At 37.7% G+C, this 26,775-nt stretch overlaps 1 protein-coding gene across 2 annotated transcripts in view; it reads right to left on the bottom strand.

Annotated features, from left to right (window-relative positions):
• Positions 1 to 26,775, bottom strand: part of LOC129724286 (uncharacterized) — a 373,573-nt gene that overhangs the window by 64,316 nt on the left and 282,482 nt on the right. For both annotated transcript variants that reach the window (XM_055679027.1, XM_055679028.1), the window contains 2 exons: positions 11,244 to 11,346; positions 10,915 to 11,134 (listed from right to left, as the gene is read on the bottom strand). In XM_055679027.1, the coding sequence (XP_055535002.1) occupies positions 10,915 to 11,134; positions 11,244 to 11,346 (323 nt within the window). The remainder of the gene's footprint in view (positions 1 to 10,914; positions 11,135 to 11,243; positions 11,347 to 26,775) is intronic.

Here is a 26,775-nt window from a genome sequence, read left to right as displayed (position 1 = left end):
AGTTTAGAGGTTATGTATCAAAATGTAAAAATCACGAAACATCAATATCTCAGAAACCACACAACCGATTTCAATGAAACTGGTTTCAAATGATTGGGCTGTTTCCAGAATCTTTAACTTTCAAATTTCGTTATGATTGAACATATGGTTCGAAAGTTATGTAAAGAAAAGTTTCCTAAGGTTGTTTAAACTCACTCATTTTTCTCAGAGATGGCTAAACCGATTTTCACAAAATTAGTGTCAATTGAAAGGTCTAGTTGCCCCATAGGTTGCTATTGAATTTCATTGCAATCGGATAGTAACTTTGTCCGTTGTTCACCAAAAATGTGAAATCACATAATGAAAGTAAACATATTGACTTTCTCCTAACGATCACTGGCAACAACTTTTCTCACTCCCTTTTCTCAGCGATGGCTGAACCGATTTCAATGAAATTAATTGCAAATTAAAGGTCTTGTTGCCTTATAAGACCCCATTGAATTTTATTGTAATCTGATTCCTAGTTTAGAGGTTATGTATCAAAGTGTAAAAATCACGAAACATCAATATCTCAGAAACTACACAACCGATTTGAAAAAAAAATTGGTTTCAAATAAACGGGCTACCTAAAAAACCTCAACTTTTAAATTTTATGAATATTGAACATGTGGTTCAGAAGTTATGGAAAGAAACGTGTTCTGGAGACTGTTTAATCTCACTCATGTTTCTCAGAGATGGCTGGACCGATTTGCATAAAGTCAGTGTCATATTGAAGGTCTTGTTGCCCCATAAGACCCTAATGATTTTTTTTTGCAAACAGATTATTCCTTTGCCTGTTATGTTTAAAAATGTGAAATCCAGCTATTGAAAAAAACATATTCCGAGGACTACTTGGACTCACTCACTTTTCTCAGAGATGGTTGACCCGATTCCCGCAGAATTAGTATCAAATGAATGGTCTAGCTGCCTCATAATACCCTATTAAATTTTTCTGTATTCGGATTGTAACTTCGTCTGTAATGTATCGAAATGTGAAAATCACGAAACTTCATTATCTTAAAAACTACACAAAAGGCAGTCCCAAAAAAAATCGATGCTGAAAAAGTCAAGGTGCTCAGCCCTAAATTAAAAGATAATGTTATTTATAGCATTTTTGTAGAACATTTCGACTTTCCAAAAAATCGTTTTCAGGTTGCCCAAACGTGATTTATGAAAAAAAGACTTTTTCAAGCTACAAAACCACTCTTCTGTTTTTTTTTCCAATCTGTTCGATTCCAAAAATTTTCCATATATTTTTTTATTTTTGTGGGGTTGTTTTTGAATATTTTGCATGGTTTGGTTCAATTATTTGACTCACAGAGCCCATTGAACATCACAAAAAAGTGAATTTTTCTAATTATTTTCAGATAAAACCCTTCAAAACACATATAAAAAAAATTTAAATCAAGAACTGAAATTTTTACTGCGAAGCGGGATACAGGACGAAAATTTACATGAAAAAAGATCCTTGATATCTTATCGAGGGGCTGAGATATTGGCGTTTCTACATGTGATGGAAAACTATGCATTTTGTCAAAAATGTCACTAAAGCTCAATATCTTCATTGCACAGTATTTTATTTCGCTGTTTGTGCGTATAATTTCCTAAAAAGTGATTCAAATGTTGATTATAGCCATAAGGTTGATTATAGTTCGGTGAAGTTTCAGGATATTTAACAATGCATCTTTTAATGTAGAAATATGCGTGATCAATTCACCTATGAGTGAGATAAAAAATTTACTTTTTAATCAGAATAAGATAGACGCAAGGTGTCTTCGGCAAAGTTTTAGGTGATCTTAATACAAGAAACTTCACCGAAGACAACATGTTTCTATCTCTTACATATTACGAGTAACATTGAGTTTTCTATTAGAAGGTACTGAAAATCACAATTTCTGTTCCATCTTTTTTCGCAGATTTCTCCGAATTTTCAAACCTTCCACTAAGTTATCAGCCATTCAAAAATGCATTTGTTTGCTGAACATTATTATATTTTATCTCCCAAAAGAGAACAGTTATTTAACATATTTGTTAAAATGCATAGTTTTCCATCATATAGAAAAATGCTAATATCTCAGCTCCCCGATAAGATATCAAGCATATTTTTTCATGTAAATTTTCGTCATAAATCCCGCTATTTAATGAAAATTTCAGTTCTTGATGAAAAAATTTTTAATTTGTGTTTTGAAGGGTTTTATCTTAAAATTATGAGAAAAAAAAATTTTTTTTGTGATGTTTAATGGGCTCTGGGAGTCACAAAACTGAATGCAATGCTGAACTGAAGCATGCAAATTATTTAAAAACAACCCCACAAAAATAAAAAAATATATGGAAAAATTTAGGAATCGAACAGAATTGAAAAAGTGCAAAAGAGTGGGTTTGTAGCTTAAAAAAGTCATTTTTTCATAAATCACGTTTGGGCAACCTGAAAACGATATTTTAGAAAGTCGAAATGTTCTACAAAAATGCTATAAATAACATTATCTTTCAATTAAGGGCTGAGCATTTTGACTTTTTCAACATCCATTTTTTTGGGACACCCTACACAACCGATTTGAACAATATTGATATCGAATGAACGGGATAGTTAAGGGTTAACTGATGAATTATTATTGAACACGTGGTTTGAAAGTTTGGCTTTCCCATACGTTCCCTTTTCATTTGATTGTAATCAAACTTAAGCAACCGTTATGTTTTAATTTGTAAAACAACGAAAGTCTATTATCTCAAGTATTACACGACTTATTTGAACATAACTAGTGTCATACAAACGAGTCATCTCTCAAACTTACAAATAACAAACTTCATAACAATTTGATATGTGGTTCAGAAGTTATGGAAAGTAAAGAAATTAAGAGACTATTCAACACTATACCGTGCTAGATCGAAACCCGTACAGTATCGAAATCCGTACACCTTGATGTTTTTCTTTAGTTTTAAGCATTATAAAAATGAAAATTCTTTTTTATAATGCTTAAAACTGACAAAAAACATCAAGGTGTACGGATTTCGATACTGTACGGGTTTCATTTGCAAGTAGTTTCATTGAAATCGGTCCAGCCATCTCTGAGAAAATCGAGTGAGATTGGGAGAGCGTTACACACACATGCAGAAAATGCTCAGCTAGTCGAACTTAGCCGAGTGATTTGCGACATTCGGCCCTTTTGATACCTTTTATACCTTTATTTTTTGCAGTGATTGCTATACCTTTCTAGGAGAAAGGCAAAAAGTGAAATGATAGAAATGACTTTCAATTTCAACTTCAATCCCGAGCATGGCCGCAAACATTGAAATGGTACAATATCAAATTTAAATGATGTTGAGGCCACATATTTTGATCGCAGCTGTAGTTTTAAACAGTCTGCGAGTTACGTTTCATTCTATAACTTTCAAACCACATGTTTAAACATTATGTAATTCATTGTTTAAGGGTTTAAAAGCCCATTAATTTGAATTCAGTTATGTTCATGGCTTCTGAGATATCAGAGCGATTTTTACATTCTGACGCAGCGCCAAAACTAAAAGTTTAATTACAATGAAATTCAATAGCAACCTAAACGGACCCTTCATTTGACACCAAGGTAGAAAGAATCGGTCAGACCATTTCTGAGAAAAGTGAGTGCGAATAAAAGGTGCACATACACACGTACACACCCCCACACAAACATATACACCTATACATGCATACATGCAGAAAACGCTCAATTCGTCGAACTGAGTTAAGTAGTATATGACATTCGGCCATTTGGATCACTTTTCTACCTTTTAATTAGCCAGTGATCGTTAGGAGAAAGTCAATATGTTTACTTTCATTATGTGATTTCACATTTTTATGAACAACTGACAAAGTTACAATCCGATTGCAATGAAATTCAATAGCAACCTATGGGGCAACTAGACCTTTCATTTGACACTAATTTTGTGGAAATCTGTTCAGCCATCTCTGAGAAAAATGAGTGAGTTTAACAACCTCAGGATAACTTTTCTTTACATAACTTTTGAACCATATGTTCAATCATAACGAAATTTGAAAGTTAAGGGTTTTGAAGACAGCCCGATCATTTGAAACCAGTTTTATTGAAATCGGTTGTGTGGTTTTTAAGATATTGATGTTTCGTGATTTTTACATTTTGATACATAACCTCTAATCTAAAAATCCGATTACAATGAAATTCAATAGCAACCTATGGCGCAACTAGACCTTTCTTTTGCGTTTAATTTTATGAAAATCGGTCTAGCCATCTCTGAGAAAAGTGAGTGAGAAAAAAAAGTTGCACATACACACACACACACATACACACATACATACATACATACAGAAAATGCTCAGTTCATCGAAAGGGGTCGAGTGGTATATGACATTCGGCCATTGGGACCACTTTTATACTTTTGGTTTTCCCAGTGATTGCTATACCTTTCTAGGAGAAAGGCAAAACGTGATATTTGCCTAAATAAAGAAGATAAATAATTCGAAATGTTTATTCAACGTTTCGAAAACGGTTGCAGTTCGATAGGGTTATCAAAATCAATATAACAAAATGAAAAATACGTTTCAGTTTTTATATTTTTAAGAACAAAACACGTGGAAGGGGGCCATTGAACTGAAGAAATCGAAAAATCGACTTATTTTTCGGATATTCCGAATTCGGCTACAATTCGGTAGAATTGTCAAGAACTGCATAAAAATTTTCAGAAGATCCATTCTAGATGTTGTCAATTTAAATAAGATTAAAAACAAGTAAAAAGGGTGTATTTAGAAAAAAGAAACTAGGAAAAAAGAATTCCTAGTCGAAATCGTACTATCCGACAACAAATTTTTAAAACTTCCGGATAACTGTGGACACTAGCGCAGTATTCACGTGAGCAAATTGAAACAGTGATTTGAGCCCATTTTACATCCGTAGTGAACAAAATAGTGAAAATAGTGCTCTTAGTTCGTTGGTTTCTTGCAATTAAAAATACCATATAATATATAGTGTTTGAAAATTAGGGATATTTATGGGATAGATTCTAACAGTGTTTGTCATTGTTTGTTATGAAAAAAAAATTTTTTTTGGTACTATGAACTGTGCCACTGGATATCAATCCAACGAAAATTTTATTCATTATTGAATTGTCTTGATGAAGACGGTATATTTGTCGACTTCGCAATTGGGACGCTATAAAGTAATCGTTCTGATTCCCACAACCTCATGTCTATCAATATGATACGAATTTGGTTTATCTCTAGCCGCAGCTATCGGGTGTCTCCCAGAGCCGCAAGTTGTGTTGCGTGGCTTAGAACACTCCAATTGTCTGCTTCTCCTAGTAGCCAACAGAAAATAAGCTTGATTTGCACTTCATCACGCACTAATTCTTAACTACGTCCCACCACGAAATTAAAAGAATGATATAATTTGAAAAAGAGCGGCACCTGTACAATCAACTCGATAGTTATCGAATCATAAAAAAGAAACTGAACATTTTGTCCAGTCATTTTGATTAGAGTAATTTCATTCTCATTTTATTTTATTATAACGATAAAAAATTTCGCTGTCACTGTGTTTGATCACGGGTTTCTTTCTCGTCTGGTGTTGAGCGGTTCATTTCAGAAGAAACTGACTGTATCAATTGACGATATAATTACGCAAGTGACGTATTCTCAATCCACTGCAAAAAGGCGGAGGCTTAGAGCCCATGTTTCTGTCTGCGCTCGAAGCGATTTTCGATTGCAAATTGGCAGGCAATAGTGACGCTGTTAAGCTTCACTTTCAATTTCGTTTAATATTTCCTCGTCTTGATAAAGACAATTTATTTGTCAACTAAACAGCCGGAAACAATGCGAAGTCGCAACCACAGCATGCAACATGGCATGGCAAGTTTTTTTTGCTGCGTGGCTAAGAGTTTTTCACTTTAGACGGATTTCGCGCCAAATGAACTCGCGGTTGGCAGCACCCTCTCCGAATTGGTTGAAACTTTTTGGGTGTGAAGACATCATCTAAATAAGCATCTCTGCATACTTACTTTTTCCAAAATTAGTCTAGACTGTCTTCTGAAAAATGCGAAACTTTTTTTGCCGATTTTTTGTAAATCAATATAATTCAAAAACGGTAAATTCTACAAAAAAGTGTTCTATAAGTAACTTACAACTTCTACACTGAAAAAATGCAATTTATACACAAAACATCGATTTAAAAAAAATGGTCATCTACGAATTGGCTAAAAATTTTTTTTGGTGAAAGACAACATTGTTGGCTACATTTCGTTCATACATTGCAACTTGAGCATATTAAAGGAAAAGAAGTTATTCGCTGAAATAAAAAATGAAAATGCAAACTAAAACCAAGGTATATTATTCTAAAAAAAATTTTTTTTCGAGAAAAATATCTGGGACTTGAGCCCAGGCGAAATTTTTTAATTAAAAAAAAACTTCAAGAAAACACCAAATCTCGACGTTCTATATATATTTGTAAGACATTTGCCATCAGATAAAGAATGTATCTATTTCTGTATATCGTCAACTATTCACTACCAGTATAATTTTTACCGTCAAAGAGAAAACTGATTTGAGGCTCCATTTCCAGAAGTCCAATTAAACTCAAATTTTGCATGGGGTCTTTTTTTCGAGGAGACCAAACTTTTTAGCCCTACCGTTAAACGAAATTCGAAGATCAAAGCGAGTAAAGGCGCTATAACACTGGTTTCGAAACCCGAACATCAAGAGGAAATATTTTTTGTTCCATCCCAGGAGATTGGTCAACAAAGGAGTGTACTTTCTTAGCTTTATCACTACCAACGAATTAGGTATATTACTTCTTAAATACGGATCGGTTGGTACAGATTGGCCCCGTTCTTAGATTATATTGCATTATATTGCGCTACACAGTAGGCCTGGCCGTTGACCAGAAAAAAGTATGGAAACCATTTTTTTTAAATGGTGGATATCATCTTGTAGGATCCTTTCAAGTACTGGCTGTGTTAGTGTAGACTAGACTAGACCGCTAAATGAAATTCGAAGATCAACTATTTCTCATACTTTCTATTAGTGCCCTAGGAATCATATTCATGGACAAAGAGTGAAAGGGATGATTATTACCGGATTAGTTTATATAAGATTACAAATCAAAGAATAAGATTGGTGAATTAGATCCATTCATAAACAAACAAAAGTCTGACACAAGTCTGTTATTTCAAATTGATTTTTTTTTGTAGAAAATATTTTCTGGGATCCGGCATTTGAATGAAAATTTACCGGGGTTCATACCGGACGTCGCTCTAATACGAATGTACGAACACTGAATCTTATTTCGTATTGGCAACAGGGAAGCCGGACCGATAGAGCTCTTGCATACGCAACAATATGACATGTATCAATAGAAGTTAGCAGAAGGTACATCACTCTCAGTTACGCAAAAGTTTATTACACTATTGCGTGTTGCATATTGCAGCTGTGCGGCTGAGGTACAAAATTCTGTTCATGTCGGACGGAAGCAGATAGCAAGAGGTGCCGCACTTTCAGCCACGCATATTGTTATTTAATATGATATTTGTTTGAGCCGAAAACAGACTCGTACATAGCCCAAAGAGTGCATTCCCTGTTATTTTCAACAGTACAATAGTTCGCATGATCAAATAACAATTTTCTGCGTTTGGGCGGATGCGTAGCCAATTTTACAATCGATTGTTAAAAAAGGAAGAGAACCCGTTGAAAACCGAGTGATAAGCATTTTAAATTGGACAAATTTCGTCCGTTTTTTGATTTCAATTTTAAATCTCTGTAGCGAAACTTCCTTAGAGACTAGTTTTACGTTAAAACATTGAAAATAAATTTGTAAAAAATCCGATTTTTTTGAAACTTTGAAGTGTTTGTTGGTATAAATCAAACTATGGGATTTTCTCTTGGTTCAGGTGTCTATTTTTGATAAGTTTATTTTTTTCAGAGCCAAAATGGTGATTTATATTGGTACGCTGTCTTCATCAAAGTTGTAGATAATAACACTGGCCAAAACAGGTTTTGCCCTAGAGCTCACACTGAACAAAATATAAAAGATTATAGCTTTTAACCATTCCTGTGAATTTTGGTGCCTTTAGCAAAGATAGAAGTGCGTTAAAAGGCCGCAGAGTTATATCTCGCCGGGTTCGTCGCTTCTACGTTTGCTTACGTAAAAACTCAATTCAAGTTTCTGATAACTTTACCCACTTCCGAGTTGGCTAAGGCGCCTACACTTCACAGAAACGGTTAAAAGCTATACACTTTAATTTTTTTTCAGTTCTAGCTTTTGTCGACCAGTTTTATGCTTTGTAAAATACTAAAGTCTTATTCTTGTTTTTTTTTTTCAATTTGATAAAAGTTTTATGATTTAGGAATAAGCAAATTTTACTCCCTGAAACAAAATTGCTACAGAAACAGACTCTGTGCATTTTTCAACAATTTTTTGTCGTGGAAATGTTTTTATGCCTCAAGCCGTTTTAAAGTTATGAAAAACTTTGCAAGATAACTACACAACGGTTAGTTTTCAAATTCATAGTAATTTGAGAATGACTGAGCATTAGTTTATATGTAGCAATCTATTTATTTAAGATAAAAAACTTGAAATTTTTTGAAAAACAATTAATTTAATTGATTGAAAACAAATATATGATAGAAAACCCCCCATAAGTAGAGCGTTATATTTTGAAGTACAACTTGATATGAAAAAAAAAGGAAAAAATACATAGAATTTGACTTTCCTGTAAATGTTACACAAATTTCAGCATTATTTAGAAGATGACATTATTAAAGAAGAGTTACATATTATATTTTTTTCACGCCCTTTTAAAAAGCTACTCTTGAGTTACTTCTTGTTCAATGGTGATTGAAAATTTGATCACGGATTCATTAGAATAATTGATATCGAATAATTAGGTAGCAATTAGGAAAGGCCATCTTAGCAAATCGTTTCAAATGTCAAGTACAAACGCTCGAATCAGTTCAACCGGTTGAAAATTTGCTCGACAGACAGAACGCGCTACAGTCTTACTATTTACGATGATTTGGTTATCGTCTAAAATAACGAGATACATGATCACAATGTATTTTACGGCACGATCGTAACAGAATTCCATCTAGCGCTGCTACCATTGATTGCCTCAAGCCGAACGCCTCCCATATGATAATTTCATGCATGACGGCTAACGTTATGACCACCTTCGAGTCGGTCCAGTTTGCTGCCGGCATCGGGTTCTGACTAAACGGAGGTGACAGTTTTCCGAACAATTTACATAGCAAATGGTGCAAATTGTAAATTTAGGCTAGCCAGCAAAATGGAGCGCATGGTACGATGCAGATGGCAAACAATAACGATGCACATTCCCATAAAGTTGAGCAATATGAAACTAGCGCAGTGCCGTAGCTACATCTCACCAATAACATTTTAGTTTTGCGTGCTTTTTTTTCTAAATTCCTTAATGAAAAGTTCGAAACTTTGCCTTCCTCCAGCAATGCCCAACTGCTGCACAACGCATCAGCCGAAAACGAGTGTGTCTCATGTTCCACACATTTCGAAAAGCTGTATGTTTAGGAGACTTATAGTGTCTTAATTGAGCGATCTACTTTATATTTCTTGTACGTTCGCCACTCTTGCTACCCGGTTAGTGTGAGCCGACGATGGGTTTTTCAGCTCGTTTTTTATTGTTCCCGTGGTGCAAAAGTATTTTAGTGCACAACACCAAAACAAAACACAGCATGGGCTAATCCCGCAGATCCTGGCTCCACACTGTACTAACTGAAACTAGAACACTTCCGAAAAATTACTTCAGAGCGTCCTGTCGTCATTCAGTGCTGTTTTGTGCTGCTGAGCAGCTCGGGCAACAGGAGTGAACAGGGCGGCTGACGACGGGGGGAAAACGGTGTCGACAGCGAAAGTCATTGTTGCGTAAATTCCCGCCCTGATTGTTTGCTCATTTGGTTCCTGTACGTTGCAGCTTTACTATTGCATGAGAACAAAGAAAGGATTCTAACATGGTTGAAAAAATAGGTAATGGGAATTTTTGTCTGTATTATCTGCAGAGTTGCTTCTGTTCTTTGGTTGAATGGGATGACATGGTTCTGCAATGGTTTACAAATAACCAGGTGACTCCTTTTGGAATCTCAAACTCCATTTGCAGAAAATCTTCACAACTTAATTTTATTGTATTGCATTTATTGTACGGCAATATTCAAGATCTATCTCTTTAAAAATACGCGCTTGGCCGTGCGAAGCGTGAGGTCACCTATGTGTGGATATATCGCAACCGTTTAGACGCAAACTTTCTTCTGATATGTCACAGTCACGTACCGGTGCCAGGTATAATGCATCGCTTTTATACACCCTTGCCACGGTTCATGATGAAAAATGCCACCGAGTAGAACGAACATTTTTTTCTGCGCCGTCTTCTTCATCATGCTATCAGTCATCCGGTTCGCTAGGTGAGCTGCAGCACGGCCAACCGTGGTGAATCCGGAAAATGAACCTATATGTTTCGCCGGTCGCTTTTCGCTCCAGGAGATGACTTTTTTAAAGCCATGCCTGAGGCTGGATGCGATAAGAAAAGCGCACAGTCTCAGGAAGAAACATCTCACTCACTGCCGTGTCATTCTGGCAGATCTCGAATATCAATGATTTGCAAACTATGCCAATTTCCGGTTTCTTTGGGACGCCAGAAAGAAGCTCACATGGTTAGTGGTGTGGAACGCGTCACTTCGGCTGATATTAGCCAAGCTTCGTTTTTCTTGGCACACGTATCTTCTAAGATTTATATTCCGGAAATGATATAATATGAATGATCAATGCTAAATTATTTTAAATTAAAATTGAGAAGAGGATGGTTGCTTGAGCTGTATGCTAAATTGAGTGCTTTGCAGTGGAATCGATTTACTTATCAGTTTTCCCTACTCACCATTAACATGCAGATAGTAGATTATCACTTTGGGCGGATGCGTCGATATCTGGCACTCGTAGACGCCCTCGTCACTCTTGCTAGCGGCAGCAATTTTCAGCCGCCAGTTGTTCGGGTATTGGAACTCGATCGTGTACCGCGGATCACCCGAATAGGTCTGCTTCCCCACGGTCAGCAGCTGCAGATCCGTTTCGCCGTGCTTCCGCCGAACCCAGGACACCTGCACGGGGGAGTGGCGAGATAATTGCAATTGAATTTTATTATATAATTCAACTAATGAAATTATCGTTAGCCGGTTTGTTTTTCTGATTAAATCAACCCGCACTCACCGTTTTGTCCTGCAGCAAACTAATCCTACAGCTTAGAAATAAATCATCCCCGTTCTGAACGGTGATGTTGGTTACGTTGTCCGTTTCAAAATGCGGCCCGTACCTGAAAATAAATGTGTGTTATTAATTATTCATTTGCAGTGCAATGCAATTATTTTTTTTTGTAATGCAAATTCATTTACGATGCTCAACTGAGCACGATATTCATTGTTTGTGGTAAGTCAGATTTTCTAATATATTTTCTGATTCGTGAAATTACGAGTTTTAATATTATGGATAATTATAGCTTTGATCTTGAAACATCAATGCTTATCGCATATTTAATAATATGTAATTAAAGTTTGAAGCTGTTATTATTCTAGCCGTCGGAATTATTCGCTGAGGTATTTTTTTTTTGAATGTACATATTAGTAACAAATATTCTTCATTCAAGTAAATGTTAATTACACTCACGTGATTTAAGACAGAAATTAAAAAAAAAATCATAAAATATGCAATGAACTTCTTTTCGAACTCATCCGTTTTAAGATATTTAACATGCAAAGAAATTTCATTAAAAATATTTGTGGATAATCTGGAGAAAGAGATATTCAAGTTCCGAATTGAACATCTAGCAGGTTCCATGATGTTTGGTTTGGTGGTGTTCAACGGTTTAAAAATAACGCTTCGCCTGTTTTTATTGATGCTGGTTTTAAAACCAAAACCAATTTCATGAACCAAGGAAATGAAAGCCAATTTTTTAGGATCAATACGTTGTTCTACAATAGGATGGAACGCAATATTACGGGTCAAATCAAACATAACGATAGCTGATGGAAAACATAAAGTTTTGGTCGAAAGATTTGTGAGGTCAGAACCGTAACCCGTTGGATTATCCGATTCGGGCGTATGTTGTAGCACAAGCTTGCAAAATATCTCATCCTAATTTGAAGACTTTGTAATCAGTATGACGCGCACACGGAGGATGCCATTGATAAAAATGGAGAACACATCGCGTACGTTCGTTTAAAAGAACCAAATAAAGATACCTGAACTCGAAAATTTCTATATTTTTGCTTGAAGTAGTAGAAAATGGGATTTGAAGAAGTATCAGTTTCCGCATTTTTTCCTGCCGCACACTGTGTACATCGCTTTTTGAAAAATTGTACGAACCTAAAGTGCTTTTTTCACCAACTTAGAAGCATGTGTCTCTTTGTCTGTTACATATAAACAACTTTAGATACCTAGATAAATTATGTCAGATTCTATAACTACTGAACCGATACCGCAAAAATTTGTAAAAAATTGTTGCGAATTCGCAAGTTTTTCTGCAAAAATGCGGATTGGCGGCTCCAAGATGGTGGTGCACAGATGATGAGTGTTACAAACGTAATTGCATAAATGTCTCAAACGTCAAACTCTGGACAAAAGAATAAAAGTTTTGTACAGCCTGTAAAGCATATTTAAACAGTTTCTAGGCGACGAAAAAGTGACTTAAACGCCGGGTTAAAAGAACGGTTTTATTTTTTTTTATTTATTTAATTATGTTTATATTCATTTTACTTTTGCAAACCCTTTAAACATCATTTATTGCTGTTTTACGCATATATTACGTGTTGTACATGAAAATATAGGATGCACGATACATTTCCTGGTTGCAGAGGTATCATTCAAAACGTGAATTATGATTGAAAGAGTAAACTTGAGCAACGGTAACAACTTCCATAGTCTCAAGGATATTCCAAATAGGAAGAAAAGTGGAATACAATGAAGCTCCTCGGGATACTTTTTTACGATTGGTTTTAACTTTAACTTGCCTTTATTCTTTAAGTATAAAGAAGCATAACCTAGGAACCATAAACTTACACATACGCTACGTTTTGTCTCATTAGTTCTCGGGCCCACTGTATCTCGTGATATCAGTATCGTGTGTGCTTAGATTTTTCAAACGTTTTTCTAGTGGTATTTTGCGAATATTCCAAAGTACAATCGTTTCAGCGAAAAGATATAGTGCATTGAATAGTGCTCACTGTGAAGTTCTCACGAAATTCAATTCAAATAGTGCGAGAAACGGCCAAGTAAAGTAAGGTTGTAACGCTACCGTATATAAACAGACGAGCGCTATTGTTTCGTTAGGTACGGGCCAAGCCGCACCGTCGCAGCTTGTGTTTGTTCGTTGCTATACAACTGTGGGCGCAGAATAAAAAATTCTGGCCTAAAATCGTGGGAGAAATAAAAGGGCTCAAACAGTTTTTTTACGTTGTGTAAATTGTTGAAAGAGACTGCTGCGAGGAGGTTGTTAATCCACCTTAAAGTGCGGAAAAGTTTTTCTAAAGGCATAACATGACTTGCAAGCGATGCAAAAAGAAGGTATCCGATGCGAACGCCGTCGTCTGTCGCGGTTACTGTGGTGCTCGTTTCATGCAATCTGCGTTAATGTTGACGTACCTCTTCGACAGCATCTTGGGCAGTATCGCAAAAACCTGGTTTGGCTATGCGATGGCTGCGCGCTGCTGTTTTCAAACGCGCTCTTTCGTGGCTTGATGACCGGATTCGATGAAAAAATTTCTGCTCTACCTGCAGCGGTGCAATCTATTCAGGGGAAAATCGAAAAGCTAAACAGTACCATGAAAACTCTAACTGCCAAAGTTGACGGAATTCCCGTCACTCCTACACCTTTCTCTTCGCCAAACCCCTGGCCTGCTATCCACCGTACCAACCGCGCGGCACAATCAGCTAAACGTCTCCGTGACTCCGACGGGAATTATATCAACGTAGTTGTTGATCCCATCCCTTGATCCTCGCTATGAAGATGACCTAACCTGGGTTTATTTATCTGCCTTCCATCCGAACACTACTGAGAAACAAGTTGCGTCGTTTGTTATGGAGTGTCTGGAATTGGCAGCCAACGTCAGACTTAAAGTGGTCAAGATGGTTTCTAATGGGAAGGATTTGAATACGCTTAACTATGTGTCATTCAAGATTGGCATAAGCGGACGATATAAAGAAAAAGCATTGTCTTGCGACTCATTCGGTTTCGTGAATTCGAGGACAACCGTGCAAAAAACCTGCCGAGAGTTGTTAGTTTGTCACCAGTGGATCATCCGGAAACGGCAACTCTACCAACCCTAGGCTCGTCGAGCATAGATGTTCTGGAACTACCGGTCTGCCAGGATGCACGCAATTCGCCACGCATCTTTATTAGCTCGCTGCCATCATAGTTGTCCTGCCCCTGTTATCGGAGGTTTTGAAGGAGTTTCCCAGCCTGCAGTCTCAGGCAAGTATATGTGTAATACAAAACTTTCTTCCGGTGATGAATGACGAACAGTTTCAGCCAATCTCCATCTACAAGCTGCTGCAATGAACAATCAGTTAGTTCTGATTGCAACCGATTCTCCAATGTTAACCCTGTTCCGTCAACAAGCTACTACGACGAACAACCAGCGTGTTCGGATAACAACGGATCCCCTCTTCACTCATCTCTGCAATCGGGCCGCACTGTAGAAAGTACTATGGAAGCTCCCGGCCCTTCCAACCCAGTTGAGCTAATCGCAGCCTGCGCTCTTCACAGTCGTCCCGGTCCTGTGGTTGGTTGTGGTAGTGGAGTCTTCCAATCTGTAACTGCAGGCGAGTTCCCACGTAGTAGTCCTGCTGACTTGCAATTAAACCCATGCATTGCGGACCGTCTCGTGGACAACGATGTGAGCATCTACTACCAAAACGCTGGAGGCATGAATTGTGATGTGAATGATTACCTCCTGGCTGCATCCGACGACTGTTACGATGTTATCGTGTTGACTGAGACTTGGTTCGACTCACGAACATTATCTCATCAGGTGTTCGGTCCCGCATTCAAAGTTTTTCGTTGCGACCGTGGGCCCGCAAATAGTCGGAAACTATCTGGCGGTGGTTTACTTGTCGCGGTCAACAAGAGACTGAAAGCTAAAGAAATAGTAGATGATCTGTGGAAGAGTACCGGGGAGGTGTGGGTGTGCATTGAGCTCGCGAACCGCAAAGTTTTTCTGTGTGCTATATACACTGCTCGAGGTTCAATCCCGGTCCGTCATGTCAATAGTTGATATGGGCGTCGCAACAGACGAGCTTGTTGTTATCGGGGACTTTAATCTACCTAGTATTACATGACAACCATCGAGTAACGGTTTTTTTCATCGAGATCCAGATCATTCCACTTTGCACATCGGAGCAATACGGCTTCTGGACTGTTATAGTTCTGCCACGTTACGACAAATCAACCACGTGACCAACGAAAACAATCGCTGTCTGGATTTATGTTTCGTCAGCGCACAAGACATTGCCCCTGTTGTTTCGCTTGCTCCATCACCTTTGGTCAAGCAAGTTAGGCACCACCCTCCTTTGATTTTAGTCCTCAAGAATCAGTGGTTAACTCAAACGAAACCCATTTTACCTGCTTCATACGACTTTCGGAAAGCTGACCATCGAAGCATTTCTGAATTTTTTGCTACTATCGACTGGCTTGCTGTTCTCGGCGAACAGGATGCTGACAACGCTGCGTTAACTCTTTCGCACGTAGGGTAAACAGGTATAATACGCCCCCCCCTAAGGAACATCGTCAATATTGTAGCTATGTTTATCACAAACAACAAATCTTTCATGCAGTTGAATACACTATTTAGTTGGTAATGCACTGCTATCATTTTGTTTTGCAGTTACCCTTACACAAAAACGCCATAATTTTATTAAAAAATATGACTAAATTGCAGCTTTCCAATCTACCGGGGCAAAACGCCCCAGATGCAGTATAATATGCCCCATGCAGTAGCTTCATATGCCAGCTCAGCATGCGAAGTGAAACAGCGCTTGAAGTCTCAGAAGCAAACGCTAAAGCAATGAACAAATCAGCCGGGCTAGTGGTGGGGTATATTGCCCAGGAGCTATAGTGTAGTAGACAACATTGAATACTTTTTATCGTTTCTTCACTAGATACAGCTGCTTAGAGGTTCATTTGAGATATATAAGGACAAGAACCAGGTTATAAACTTTATGCATTAGTGTAAAAACGTTACGGAAACGCTGCAAGATATTAGATCTGAAGCAGCTCAAATCAAAATTGGTTTTTGTTTATTTTTCGCTGCTAGTGACAATTATCAAACTTGCACAGAAGGTTGGTCCTATGACCCGCAACGGATTCCCAATAGTCTCATATCATATTTTTTGTGTGTTTCCGAATAAATGGACTGGGGCGTTATGCCCCGGGGGGGCGTTTTATACATATTTACCCTATTATTGCACGCAATTGACCGGCACGTTCCCAAAACAGTTCATTCGCCAAACAGTAAGCCTTGGATGACTCGTGAGCTGCGCACGCTGAGGACCAAAAAAGAGCTGCGCTTAGAAAATATTCCAGGTTTGGTTCACTTGTGTTGCGCGACCAATATAAAAGGCTGAATACAGTATTCAAAAGGACCAGTCAGAACTGTTTCAGAAGACACCTGCAAAATATGCAGCTAAACCTTAAGGCTAAACCAAAAACATTCTGGAGGTACGTCAACGCCCAACGTAAGGAATCGAGTCTTCCTTCAACCATGACTCTAAATGGTAGCGTCGCCTCTGAGCCGAAAAACATCTGCCAACTCTTTGCGGAGAAATTCGCACTAACTTTTTGCGACGAAGTAATCCCGCCTGAGCAAGTTACCCTGGCTGCTAGCAACGTTCCACTAACGGTTGGGAATACTCTGAGTGGATTTACCATAGATGAAACAATGATCTCTAGTGCCGCCTCTATATTAAAATCATCGACAAAATCCGGCCCGGATGGAATTCCTTCCGCGTTTTTGAAAAAGCACATTGAGAACCTGCTAATCTCTCTTCAGTTCGTGTTTGGTTTGTCCCTTTCCAGTGGGGTTTTTCCGTCTGCATGGAAAACTGCATTTATGTTCCCCGTTCACAAAAAGGAGATCGGAAGGATGTCAATAACTATCGAGGAATTTCATCGTTATGCGCAATATCCAAGTTGTTTGAGCTTGTGGTCATGGCTCCGTTGCTGTCTCACTGCAAACAATACCTGAGCGATGATCAACACGGGTTCGTTCCAGGTAGATCTACCAATACAAATCTACTGTGCTTGACGTCATATGTTGCAGAAAGCCTGGGGGATCGCGCTCAAACGGACGTCATATATACCGATTTATCTGCGGCTTTCGATAAAATCAATCATGCCATTACGATTGCTAAGCTCGAAGACTCGGTCTTGTGTTTGGTTTGTCCCTTTCCAGTGGGGTTTTTCCGTCAGCATGGAAAACTGCATTGATGTTCCCCGTTCGCAAAAAAGGAGATCGGAAGGATGTCAATAACTATCGAGGAATTTCATCGTTATGCGCAATATCCAAGTTGTTTGAGCTTGTGATCATGGCTCCGTTGCTGTCTCACTGCAAACAATACCTGAGCGATGATCAACACGGGTTCGTCTCAGGTAGATCTACCAATACAAATGTACTGTGCTTGACGTCATATGTTGCGGAAAGCCTGAGGCATCGCGCTCAAACGGACGTCATATATAACGATTTATCTGCGGCTTTCAAAAAAATCAATCATGTCATTACGATTGCTAAGCTCGAAAGACTCGGTCTTAGCGGCAGTATGTTGCGTTGGTGCCATTCCTACCTTGTTGGTCGTAAACTGATCGTGACTATCGACGATCTTCAAGCAGAGCCTTTTTCGGCCTCGTCTGGAATCCCGCAAGGCAGCCATTTGGGACCGTTATTCTTCCTATTATACTTCAATGATGTAAACTGTGTACTTAAAGGACTCCGTTTATCCTTCGCTGACGATCTTATACCTGAAGATCCGTTCGATAGCGGATGCCTCTTGCCTCCAGCGCGAGTTTACACCTTCATGAATTGGTGCAATCTAAACTGCATGATTGTCAATCCTGAGAAATGCTCGGTAATTTCCTTCAGCCGTATTCGTCAACCTGTTATTTTTGATTACAAGCTCGGCGATACCAAAATCCAACGTGTCGTCCATGTGAAGGATCTAGGCGTTGTATTGGATAGCCAACTATCGGCATGTTTCTTACATTGTGGATAAGGCATTCAGAACTTTAAGATTTAGTTTCCGCATCACAAGGCATTTCAGCGTGTATTGCCTTAAGGCATTATACCGTTCATTAGTACGTTCCACGCTCGAATACTGTTCCGTTGTCTGGCACCCACATTACCAAAACGGAGTGGTAAGAATTGAATCGGTTCAACGCCGCTTCTTACGCTTTGCTCTTCGTCGTTTACCTTGGCGAAACCGGTTCCGTCTGCCGAGTTATGAGAGTCGATGTCGACTGATCCATTTGGAGACTCTCCAGACGCGAAGAAACATCGCAAGAGCTATGTTCGCTGCTGATACGTTGCAGGGTAGAACCGATTGTCCTGCTATTTTGGGTGCAATTAATCTGAACGTACAACCCAGGGCACTGCGGAACAACTCCAAGCTGAGGATACCCTTTCAACAGCGGTATACAGCGAGTTTTCAACAAGGTATCTTCTGGTTTTGATTTTAATTTATCACGTGATACAATCCGCCGTAGATTTTCTGTGTTTTTTACTACAACTTGACGAATAAGAATGTTTTTGTTGTTGGTATCGTATTGTACTTATTGTATTGTGGCTAACATGAATGAATAAATAAATAGTAGCATATAAAATGTAGTAGTTACATGTCTCTACAATGTCATTTTGATTTTTTACTAGGAGAGATATAGAGTTTTCAAAAAGGAGCCTCTGACAACACGGCTATCGTCAGCGTTGCATAGCTTGTTAGCAGTTTACATTTCAAGTGTTTTTTCATCAGTTTTTTTTCGCTGAAACTACTGTCCTCGGTGTCAGTGGTTGCTGCAGTCTGTAGAAGAGCTGAATATGCAACAATCTCAATGGATTCAGTAAGATAAGTACAAATTATTGTTTCGATTTTGTTATGTAATATCAAAAATGTTCGAGCTTAAACTCAGTAAAAATATTCGACGCCCTATCTTACGCCGAGCTGAAAGTGTAAGAAAATTTCGCGTGTTGGGATTGGGGTTTTTTTCCTGCTGTTTTTTTCGACCTTCATCATGCATTTTTTCCGTTTGCTTATGAAGATAAGTGACATCTCCCGTACACACACTGACCGAATACTACTCAATATGAAACTTTCCGTAATCGAGATGATGCACAGAAGCCAAACATTGATTCTGGACACCATTTTGCATTCAAAGATGACAACTTTCAGTTTTTGGAAAGCAACCAAAATAACTGAATACCACCCAATACGGGTATTTCCGGAATCAGATTTATGCCAAAAAACAGCTGAAATTGAATTTACAGGCTGTTTTCTAGAAACCAGAAGTTGCCATCCCACAATTCAAAATATTGTCTGAGATCTATATGTGGCTTCAGTGCATCATTTCGATTTAGAAAATATCCACATAAGGTGGTATTTGGTCACTTTCCGCTGTTTTTCAGAAACCGGAAATCGCTATCTTGGATTTCAAAATGGCATTTGGAGACATTTTCTGGCCTCTGAGCGTCATTCTGGTTCCGGAAACACCCAAATTAGAAACCGGAAGTTTCCATCTTAAGTTTAAAAATGGCGCCTGGAGTCGAGTTTTAGCTCCTGTGCATTGACCCGACCATTTTAGGCTGTTTTTCGAAAAACCTGGTTGAAATATCTGTTTAATTTGTATGGGAGACCTCCCTTCCCTTCCAGAGTACGGAGGAGTGTCAAACCAGCATAGAAATTTGTGTTTTTGATTTGAATAAGAGCCCTCCCATCCGTAAGTGGGAAGCATGTCGAACCAAAAACTTCCACATGCCAAGTTTGGTTCCATTTACTTGATTAGTTCTTGAGTTGTGAAGAAATTTGAGTTCCATTTGTATGAGCCCTCTCTTCCAGAAGAGGGAGGGGTGTCGAACCACCATGAAATTTTTTCGCTCTCAAAAACCTCAACATATCGAATTGGCTCCATTTACTTGATTATTTGTGCATCAGATGTGCAGAAATTTGTGTTTCATTTGTATAGAACCCCTACCTTCCAGAAGAGGAGGGGGGGGGGGTGTCGAAACATTTTGGGCGTATTTGTTACCCCAAAAACATTCACACACCAAATTTGATTCCATTTACTTGGTTAGTTCTCGAGATGTGCAGAAATTTGTGTTTCATTTGTATGGGACCCCTGCCTTCCAGAAGAGGGAGGGGTCTTGAACTGTCTTAGTCACCTTTCTCGGCCCCTAAAATTCCTATATATGAAATTTCTTGCCGATCGGTTCAGTAGTTTCCAAGTCTATATGGATCAGACAGACAGACAGACAGAGCTGCATTTTTATATGTTTAGATTGAGCTAGTGAACGTCTAGTAAAATGGTCTTTACCTGTGCAGAGTGCGTTTTTGTTTCGCTCAACCTGTGAATCGTCGCATCTCGGTGCTCCAATTTTTTCACTTTTTGCCGTTCGTGGTTGTGATAGATGCGTGAACTGCTTGGATGACTTTATGCGGTAAATGGTTGTAGAAAAGAGCGATACGTCTGCGCAAGCGTTGCAATGTTTTTGTATTAACTTATTTCAATTCATGTTATCAACCGCAGAAAGTAGCACAACAACAACTATTGATATAAAACAATATCGCACGCTTAGCCTTGGGGCTAATAGCGGTCTCGATCAAATAGATTTGTTGAGAGAATTTGTTATCGATATTGTTTTTGGCACATTTTGCATGTGTAGGATAGGTACAACGATACACCGTGCCCCAGTGTTGAGTGGAGGAAATTTTCAGCTCGAAAAGATCCTCGACTCGATCGGGAATCGAACCGGATATCACAACCGTGTGGGAGAGCTAGCCGACCGACATCGCTAACCACAGAGCCACGGGGACCACAACTATTGATATGCCATTAATTAGTCTCAAAAAGTTTATCACTTATTTTTTGGGAACACAACACAACGCACACTTCCCATATGTTTTTCGAATCCGTTTTCATTATTTTCAGTAAATCCTGTTGCAACAAGCTTGGCTGTTTCGTTTTCTGACAGTGATTAGGAATGCATTAGTTTTTGACACGCACCGGCTCGCGAAAGTAAGCATCGGTTTTTGTAGCGCCCCTAAACAGATCGTTAGCCCGAAGCAGAAGTTTACCAAAACATCGCGATTTTGTGTGTATGATACATATTCTGATTCCGCTCTCTGTCCATGTACTCATTGCACAACTGATGCGTTATGCATTTCACACATTTACGCAAACAGACAGTAATTAGACAGTTGAATAAAACGACTTAACATAGACAACTGCACCTTGTTTGGAGTGACGCCAGTTTTTGCAACCAATTGGCAATTTCTCAAAAGTTTCAGAACAAAATAGTTTTCTTTTCGTTCGTAGTGTATGTATCTTAGGGAAAGGAAGCTGAACCAATGAAAAATCAATGGTCATTTTGGCTCTTACGTCAACTATGTAAACAGGGGCAGTATATAGTTTAAACAAATTAACAAATCACAATATAACGCGCCTCCATCATTTGTGAACATATGGAGGCGCATGGTTTTCGTCGGAGAATGAACCTTCATCTCAAGAAGATTTCTATCAAACAGAAAAGATTCAACATTTTAGTTAAATCGACCAAATTACAAAGTATTTCAACTAAGCTTACGTCATTAACTCTTTTCTGTTTTCACTGAAATTTCAACATGGCAGAACATGTGTCTTCGGTCCTAGTTGTCCGCTGCATGCTTCTGCAAAACCGCAATTTTAAAGTTGGGTTCCGCTAGTGATTGCATAAGTTTCGAAATAATCTGCTTTAATACCCAAACTCACTTTCGACATTAATATCTGTGAAAACTAGTGATTCGATGCAGAGCTGAAAGAAAGCGTAACAAGTTTTACCCTGCAGAGATAAGAATGAATTCAGCGGAATAAATTCGTTTAGATAGCGAGCCCGTACATTTATTACTATCAACGAACCGCAAAAGTTTTATATAAACCAGATAGACGACTGGAATAATAGTCGTAAGTCGCTATTCAAAACAGCATCTGAAATGAATTGTCAAATTAATTGCTGGTTTTAAGTATTGGGCTGAAATGCCACAGTCTCATCTGAAACGGAAGCTGTAAGAGAACAGAAGTGGTGGAATAAAATTACGGATTATCTACACCAAACAGTGCACTGAGTAAACTTGATAATGGGTAGCAGGAGTTTTCTCAAAAGATTCTGCTAAAGTTGTTTTTGGTTAATTGCGTTACGCTCGAAGTGAGATGACAAACTTGGTAATTGTGGTGAGAAAATAAAATCTTCCACCAAAGACACGTATTTATATGTCAAAAGTAGTAAGCAAGTCATCTTCAAAGCCCTTCTGGGAAAGTCTTATAAACGACTCGTATAATCAAAGTTTAAACATTTGCCTCAAGCGTTCTTTTTTTAGCAGAAGCAGCAACCGCGACGTCGCGACGTCGACGACGCCTGCAGCAACCATGGACGCCATTGTCAGTGGAGACTGCTTTGATGTTCACGGAACCACAGCCATTCGCAATTCTACGAAAACCATTTCCATTTTTAGTCTGTCGACGTGGTTGCTAAAACGATTTCGTCTCCCGCAGCCAGATTGACTGATCTGGCAAGTTGATTGTAAAACAACGGGGTTCTTCGTAATGGCACTGAACATGAGCGGATAAAACCAGCTACTAGTGAGGCTTTGCGGTTGGATATTCCGAAAGATAACAGCTGTTTTCCAAATGGTCCTGATTGGGCGGAAAAAAACAAACTGGCTGATTGACTGAAAAGAAGCTGGTTTTTTGTACGTTGGCTCACGAACATGATGTTGCGATAACATGATAGAAAAAGTTAAACGTTACCCACTGAAATCAAATGATTTCGACCACCACCGTAGGTTTTTTTGAATTGGTTTTGAAAACATATGCTTTTATTCAGATTGTGTTTTCCTTTCGCTTTCTGCTAATCTTAGTTTAAGTGAAATTTTCTATGATTTACCTAGCTTCTCGCCAAACAATCATTTTTCTACATCAACAAGAAGTATGACAGTCCATTTTTCCGCATGTCCACTTTCTGCATTCAACAGACCGCCACTCGTAACCCAATTTATCGAAAGTTAATTTTCTGCCATAACCAAATATTGCTTATTTGCACAATTGATGGAAAATCTGACATTCAATATCCAAACCGACCAGCGTGCAAACAAAGTGTTCCATCGAAAAACAACGACCGTGCGTGGTTCGTTATATTCCCATGAGAGGGATGAACTCCCAGAAAGTAAGAAAAAAGGCATGCTTTCAGCATACAAAAAATTTTTTCACAAGTATGTACACAATTGCAGTGAACTCCGAAACGCTGCGCAAAAAAAAAGCAATCTCATAAATAAAACACAATCAAATCCGATATTTTATCCGCTTTTAACTTACCGCGCAGTTATTCCGGCAAGCAACTTGTAGTTATCATCCGAGTGCACTCCAGGTACTGCAACATTCGCAACCGAGGATGAACGCGCCAAAGCAAACCGAAAATAATTTATTCATTTACTTTGGCATAACTGAAAATTTGCATCGCCACACTCGTCAACACGTATCAACAGTTCGGGGGCTGTTGTATTGATGTAAAACCTTTTCTCACCGCAAGCGAGTGATTTTATTTGTGTTCGTCGGAATCAGAAAAAAGCTCAACTTTCACATTGTGCTGAGCACTCTCAACAGGACTTGATTGAAGTTTGCTCTTGTAAAGTGGATTTCAACGTAAAAAGATATTCTCTGTACACTCGAGTGATCATCATAACAACAATGTGATTCAAATGAGCTATTAATTTGGAATCTTAAAAATTATCAAACGTGGTTCAGAATAATTGTGTAAAAATGATGAAATTTTGTTGAAACATTAATCAAGTGTGTTTTAAGATGGAAATATAAATTTTGTTCTCGTATGACAGCCACGCTATGTAAGTAAGACTCTAAAAAGTTAAGTAAGACTCTGAAAAAAAAATTCACGCCAATTGCCATACCAATCCAGAATGGCAAAAAACTACAATACTTAAATTAGATGGCTCATATTACCACGGGGTGATAAGTGTTTCTTATGTAAAATTTTCCGAGAAACACGATGAAACCTTCAAATTTAAAATAAACTCAGCTACATTTGCCGAAAAATGCAAATTTAGTTTTAAAATACATAAATAATTTATCTGGCAACACTTCCGGTCAAAAATAATATTTTTCCTGGATTCCTTGGTTTATTTTCTTCAAAATTCAATCATCATTATTTTTCGGGTGTCTTACGGCTATAAACTATAAAATAAATTAATTACGAAATTTACAACTATTTTCGTAAAAATGTTATATCTCGAGATTGGCTCATATTACCTCGGAATGATAGTTGTTTCTCACGTGAAATTTTCCAAGGAACACGATGAATATATCAAATTTAAAATGAAAATGGCTGCATTTGCCGAAAAATGTATATTTAGTTTTCAAATACAAAAATAATCTATCTGGCAACACTTCCAGTCAAAATTTATATATTTTTTGGATTCCTTGGTTTATTTCCTTTAAAAATAATCTATCAGTATTTTGTGGACGTCCTACATCTATGAATTGTAAGAAAAAGAAAAACGGAATTTTGAACAAAAATTGCCTGACTTTGTTACAAAGAGGGGGGTCCCACAGAGCGGGGGGTATTCCAATAATTTCCCCAGCTTTGAGCCAAATCCGTGATGGTCGTGTCCAAGTTTATTCTTTTCCATGGACACTTCGTATGGAATGACCCATATGTATTTACTGCGCTTCTGTACACACAATTGTCGAGGGATTGATACATGTTGTCGTAGCTGTTTAACCGTTTCTGTGAATTTCTGGTACCTCAACTAGAGATAGAAGCGCGTCAAAAAACCATGCGTTCGTCGAGTTCGTCGCTTCTATGTTTGCTCACGGAAAAACTTCATTTGAGTCTCCGAAGGCATCCGGTCTATAGAAACCATTTGAAAATATTTTTAGGTTTCGGTTTAGAAGTTTGGGCTTGCGATTTTAAATTTTTTAAATTGGTTTTTGACTTTTGCTTTTTGATTTTGAGCAATAATAAATTTTCTCACTGGTTGAAAGTCGTAAACTTTAGACTTTAGACTTTAGACATTAGACTTTAGCCTTTAGACTTCAGACTTTAGACTTAAGACTTTAGACTTTAGACATTAAACTTTAGACTTTAGACTTAAGACTTCAGACTTCAGACTTTAGTCTTTGGACTTTAGATTTTAGACATTAGACTTAAGACTTTAAACTTTAGACTTTAGACTGTAGACATTAGACTTTAGATTTCAGACTCTAGATTTTAGACTTCAGACTGTAGACTTTAGATTTTAAATTTTAGACTTCAGATTTTAGATATTATACTCAAGACTTTAGACTTTAGACTTAAGACTTCAGACTTCAGACTTTAGACTTTAGACATTAGACTTTAGCCTTTAGACTTAAAACTTTAGACTTTAGAATTGAGACCTTAGACTTCAGACTTTAAACTTTTAACTTTAGACTCGAGACTTTATACACAAGATTTTAGATTTTAGACCTTAGATTTAAGACTTTGAACTTTAGACTTTAGACATTACACTTCAGATTTTATACTCTAGATTTGAGACTTCAGACTGTACACTTTAGACTTTAGATTTTCGACTTCAGACTTTAGATTTTGGACTTCAGACTTTAGATTTTAAACTCTAGACTTTAGACTTCAAACTTAAGATTTAAAACTTAAGACTCTAGACTTTAGACTTTAGATTTTGGACTAGTGACTTTGGACTAAAGATTTAAGACTTGAGACTTTAGACTTTAGGCTTTGGATTTTAAACTTTAGATTTTGGACTTTAGACTTTAGACTTTAGACTTTTTACTTTGGACTTTAGACTTAAGACTTTAGACTTCACATTTTAGAATTCACACTTTAAACTTAAGACTTAAGACTCTAGCCTTTAGACTTAAGACTTTAGATTTCCTTGGAAGGAAATAAAATTATACGATGACTAAAACCTCAAATATTAAGACTTTAGACTTTAGAATTGAGACCTTAGAATTCAGACTTTAAACTTTAAACTTTAGACTCGAGACCTTAAACTTAAGATTTTAGACTGCAGACTTTAGACTTAGGCCTCCAGACTTTAGACTTTAGACTTTAAACTTCAAACTCTGGACTCTAGACTTTACACTTTAGACTTTAGAATTCAAACTTTAAAATTTAAGCTTTAGAATTCAAACTTTAGACCTAAGGCTTTAGACTTTGGACTTGAGACTTGAACTTAAGGCTTTAGACTTGAGACTTTAGATTTTCGACCTTAGACTTTAGATTTTAGACTTAAGACTTTAGACATTAGACTTAAGACTTCACACTTTAGACTTAAGACTTCAAACGTTAGACATTAAACTTAAGGCTTTAGACTTTAGCCTTTAGACTTAAAACTTTAGTCTTTAGAATTGAGACCTTAGACTTCAGACTTTAAACTTTAGACTCAAGACTTTAAAATTAAGATTTTAGACTGTAGACTTTAGACTTAAGCCTCTAGACTTTAGACT

The sequence above is a fragment of the Wyeomyia smithii genome, chromosome 2 (genome assembly GCF_029784165.1).
Source record: "Wyeomyia smithii strain HCP4-BCI-WySm-NY-G18 chromosome 2, ASM2978416v1, whole genome shotgun sequence".
Lineage (NCBI taxonomy): Eukaryota > Metazoa > Arthropoda > Insecta > Diptera > Culicidae > Wyeomyia > Wyeomyia smithii.
Note: the sequence above shows the minus strand (reverse complement) of the source record. Positions and strands in the feature narration are given on the sequence as shown.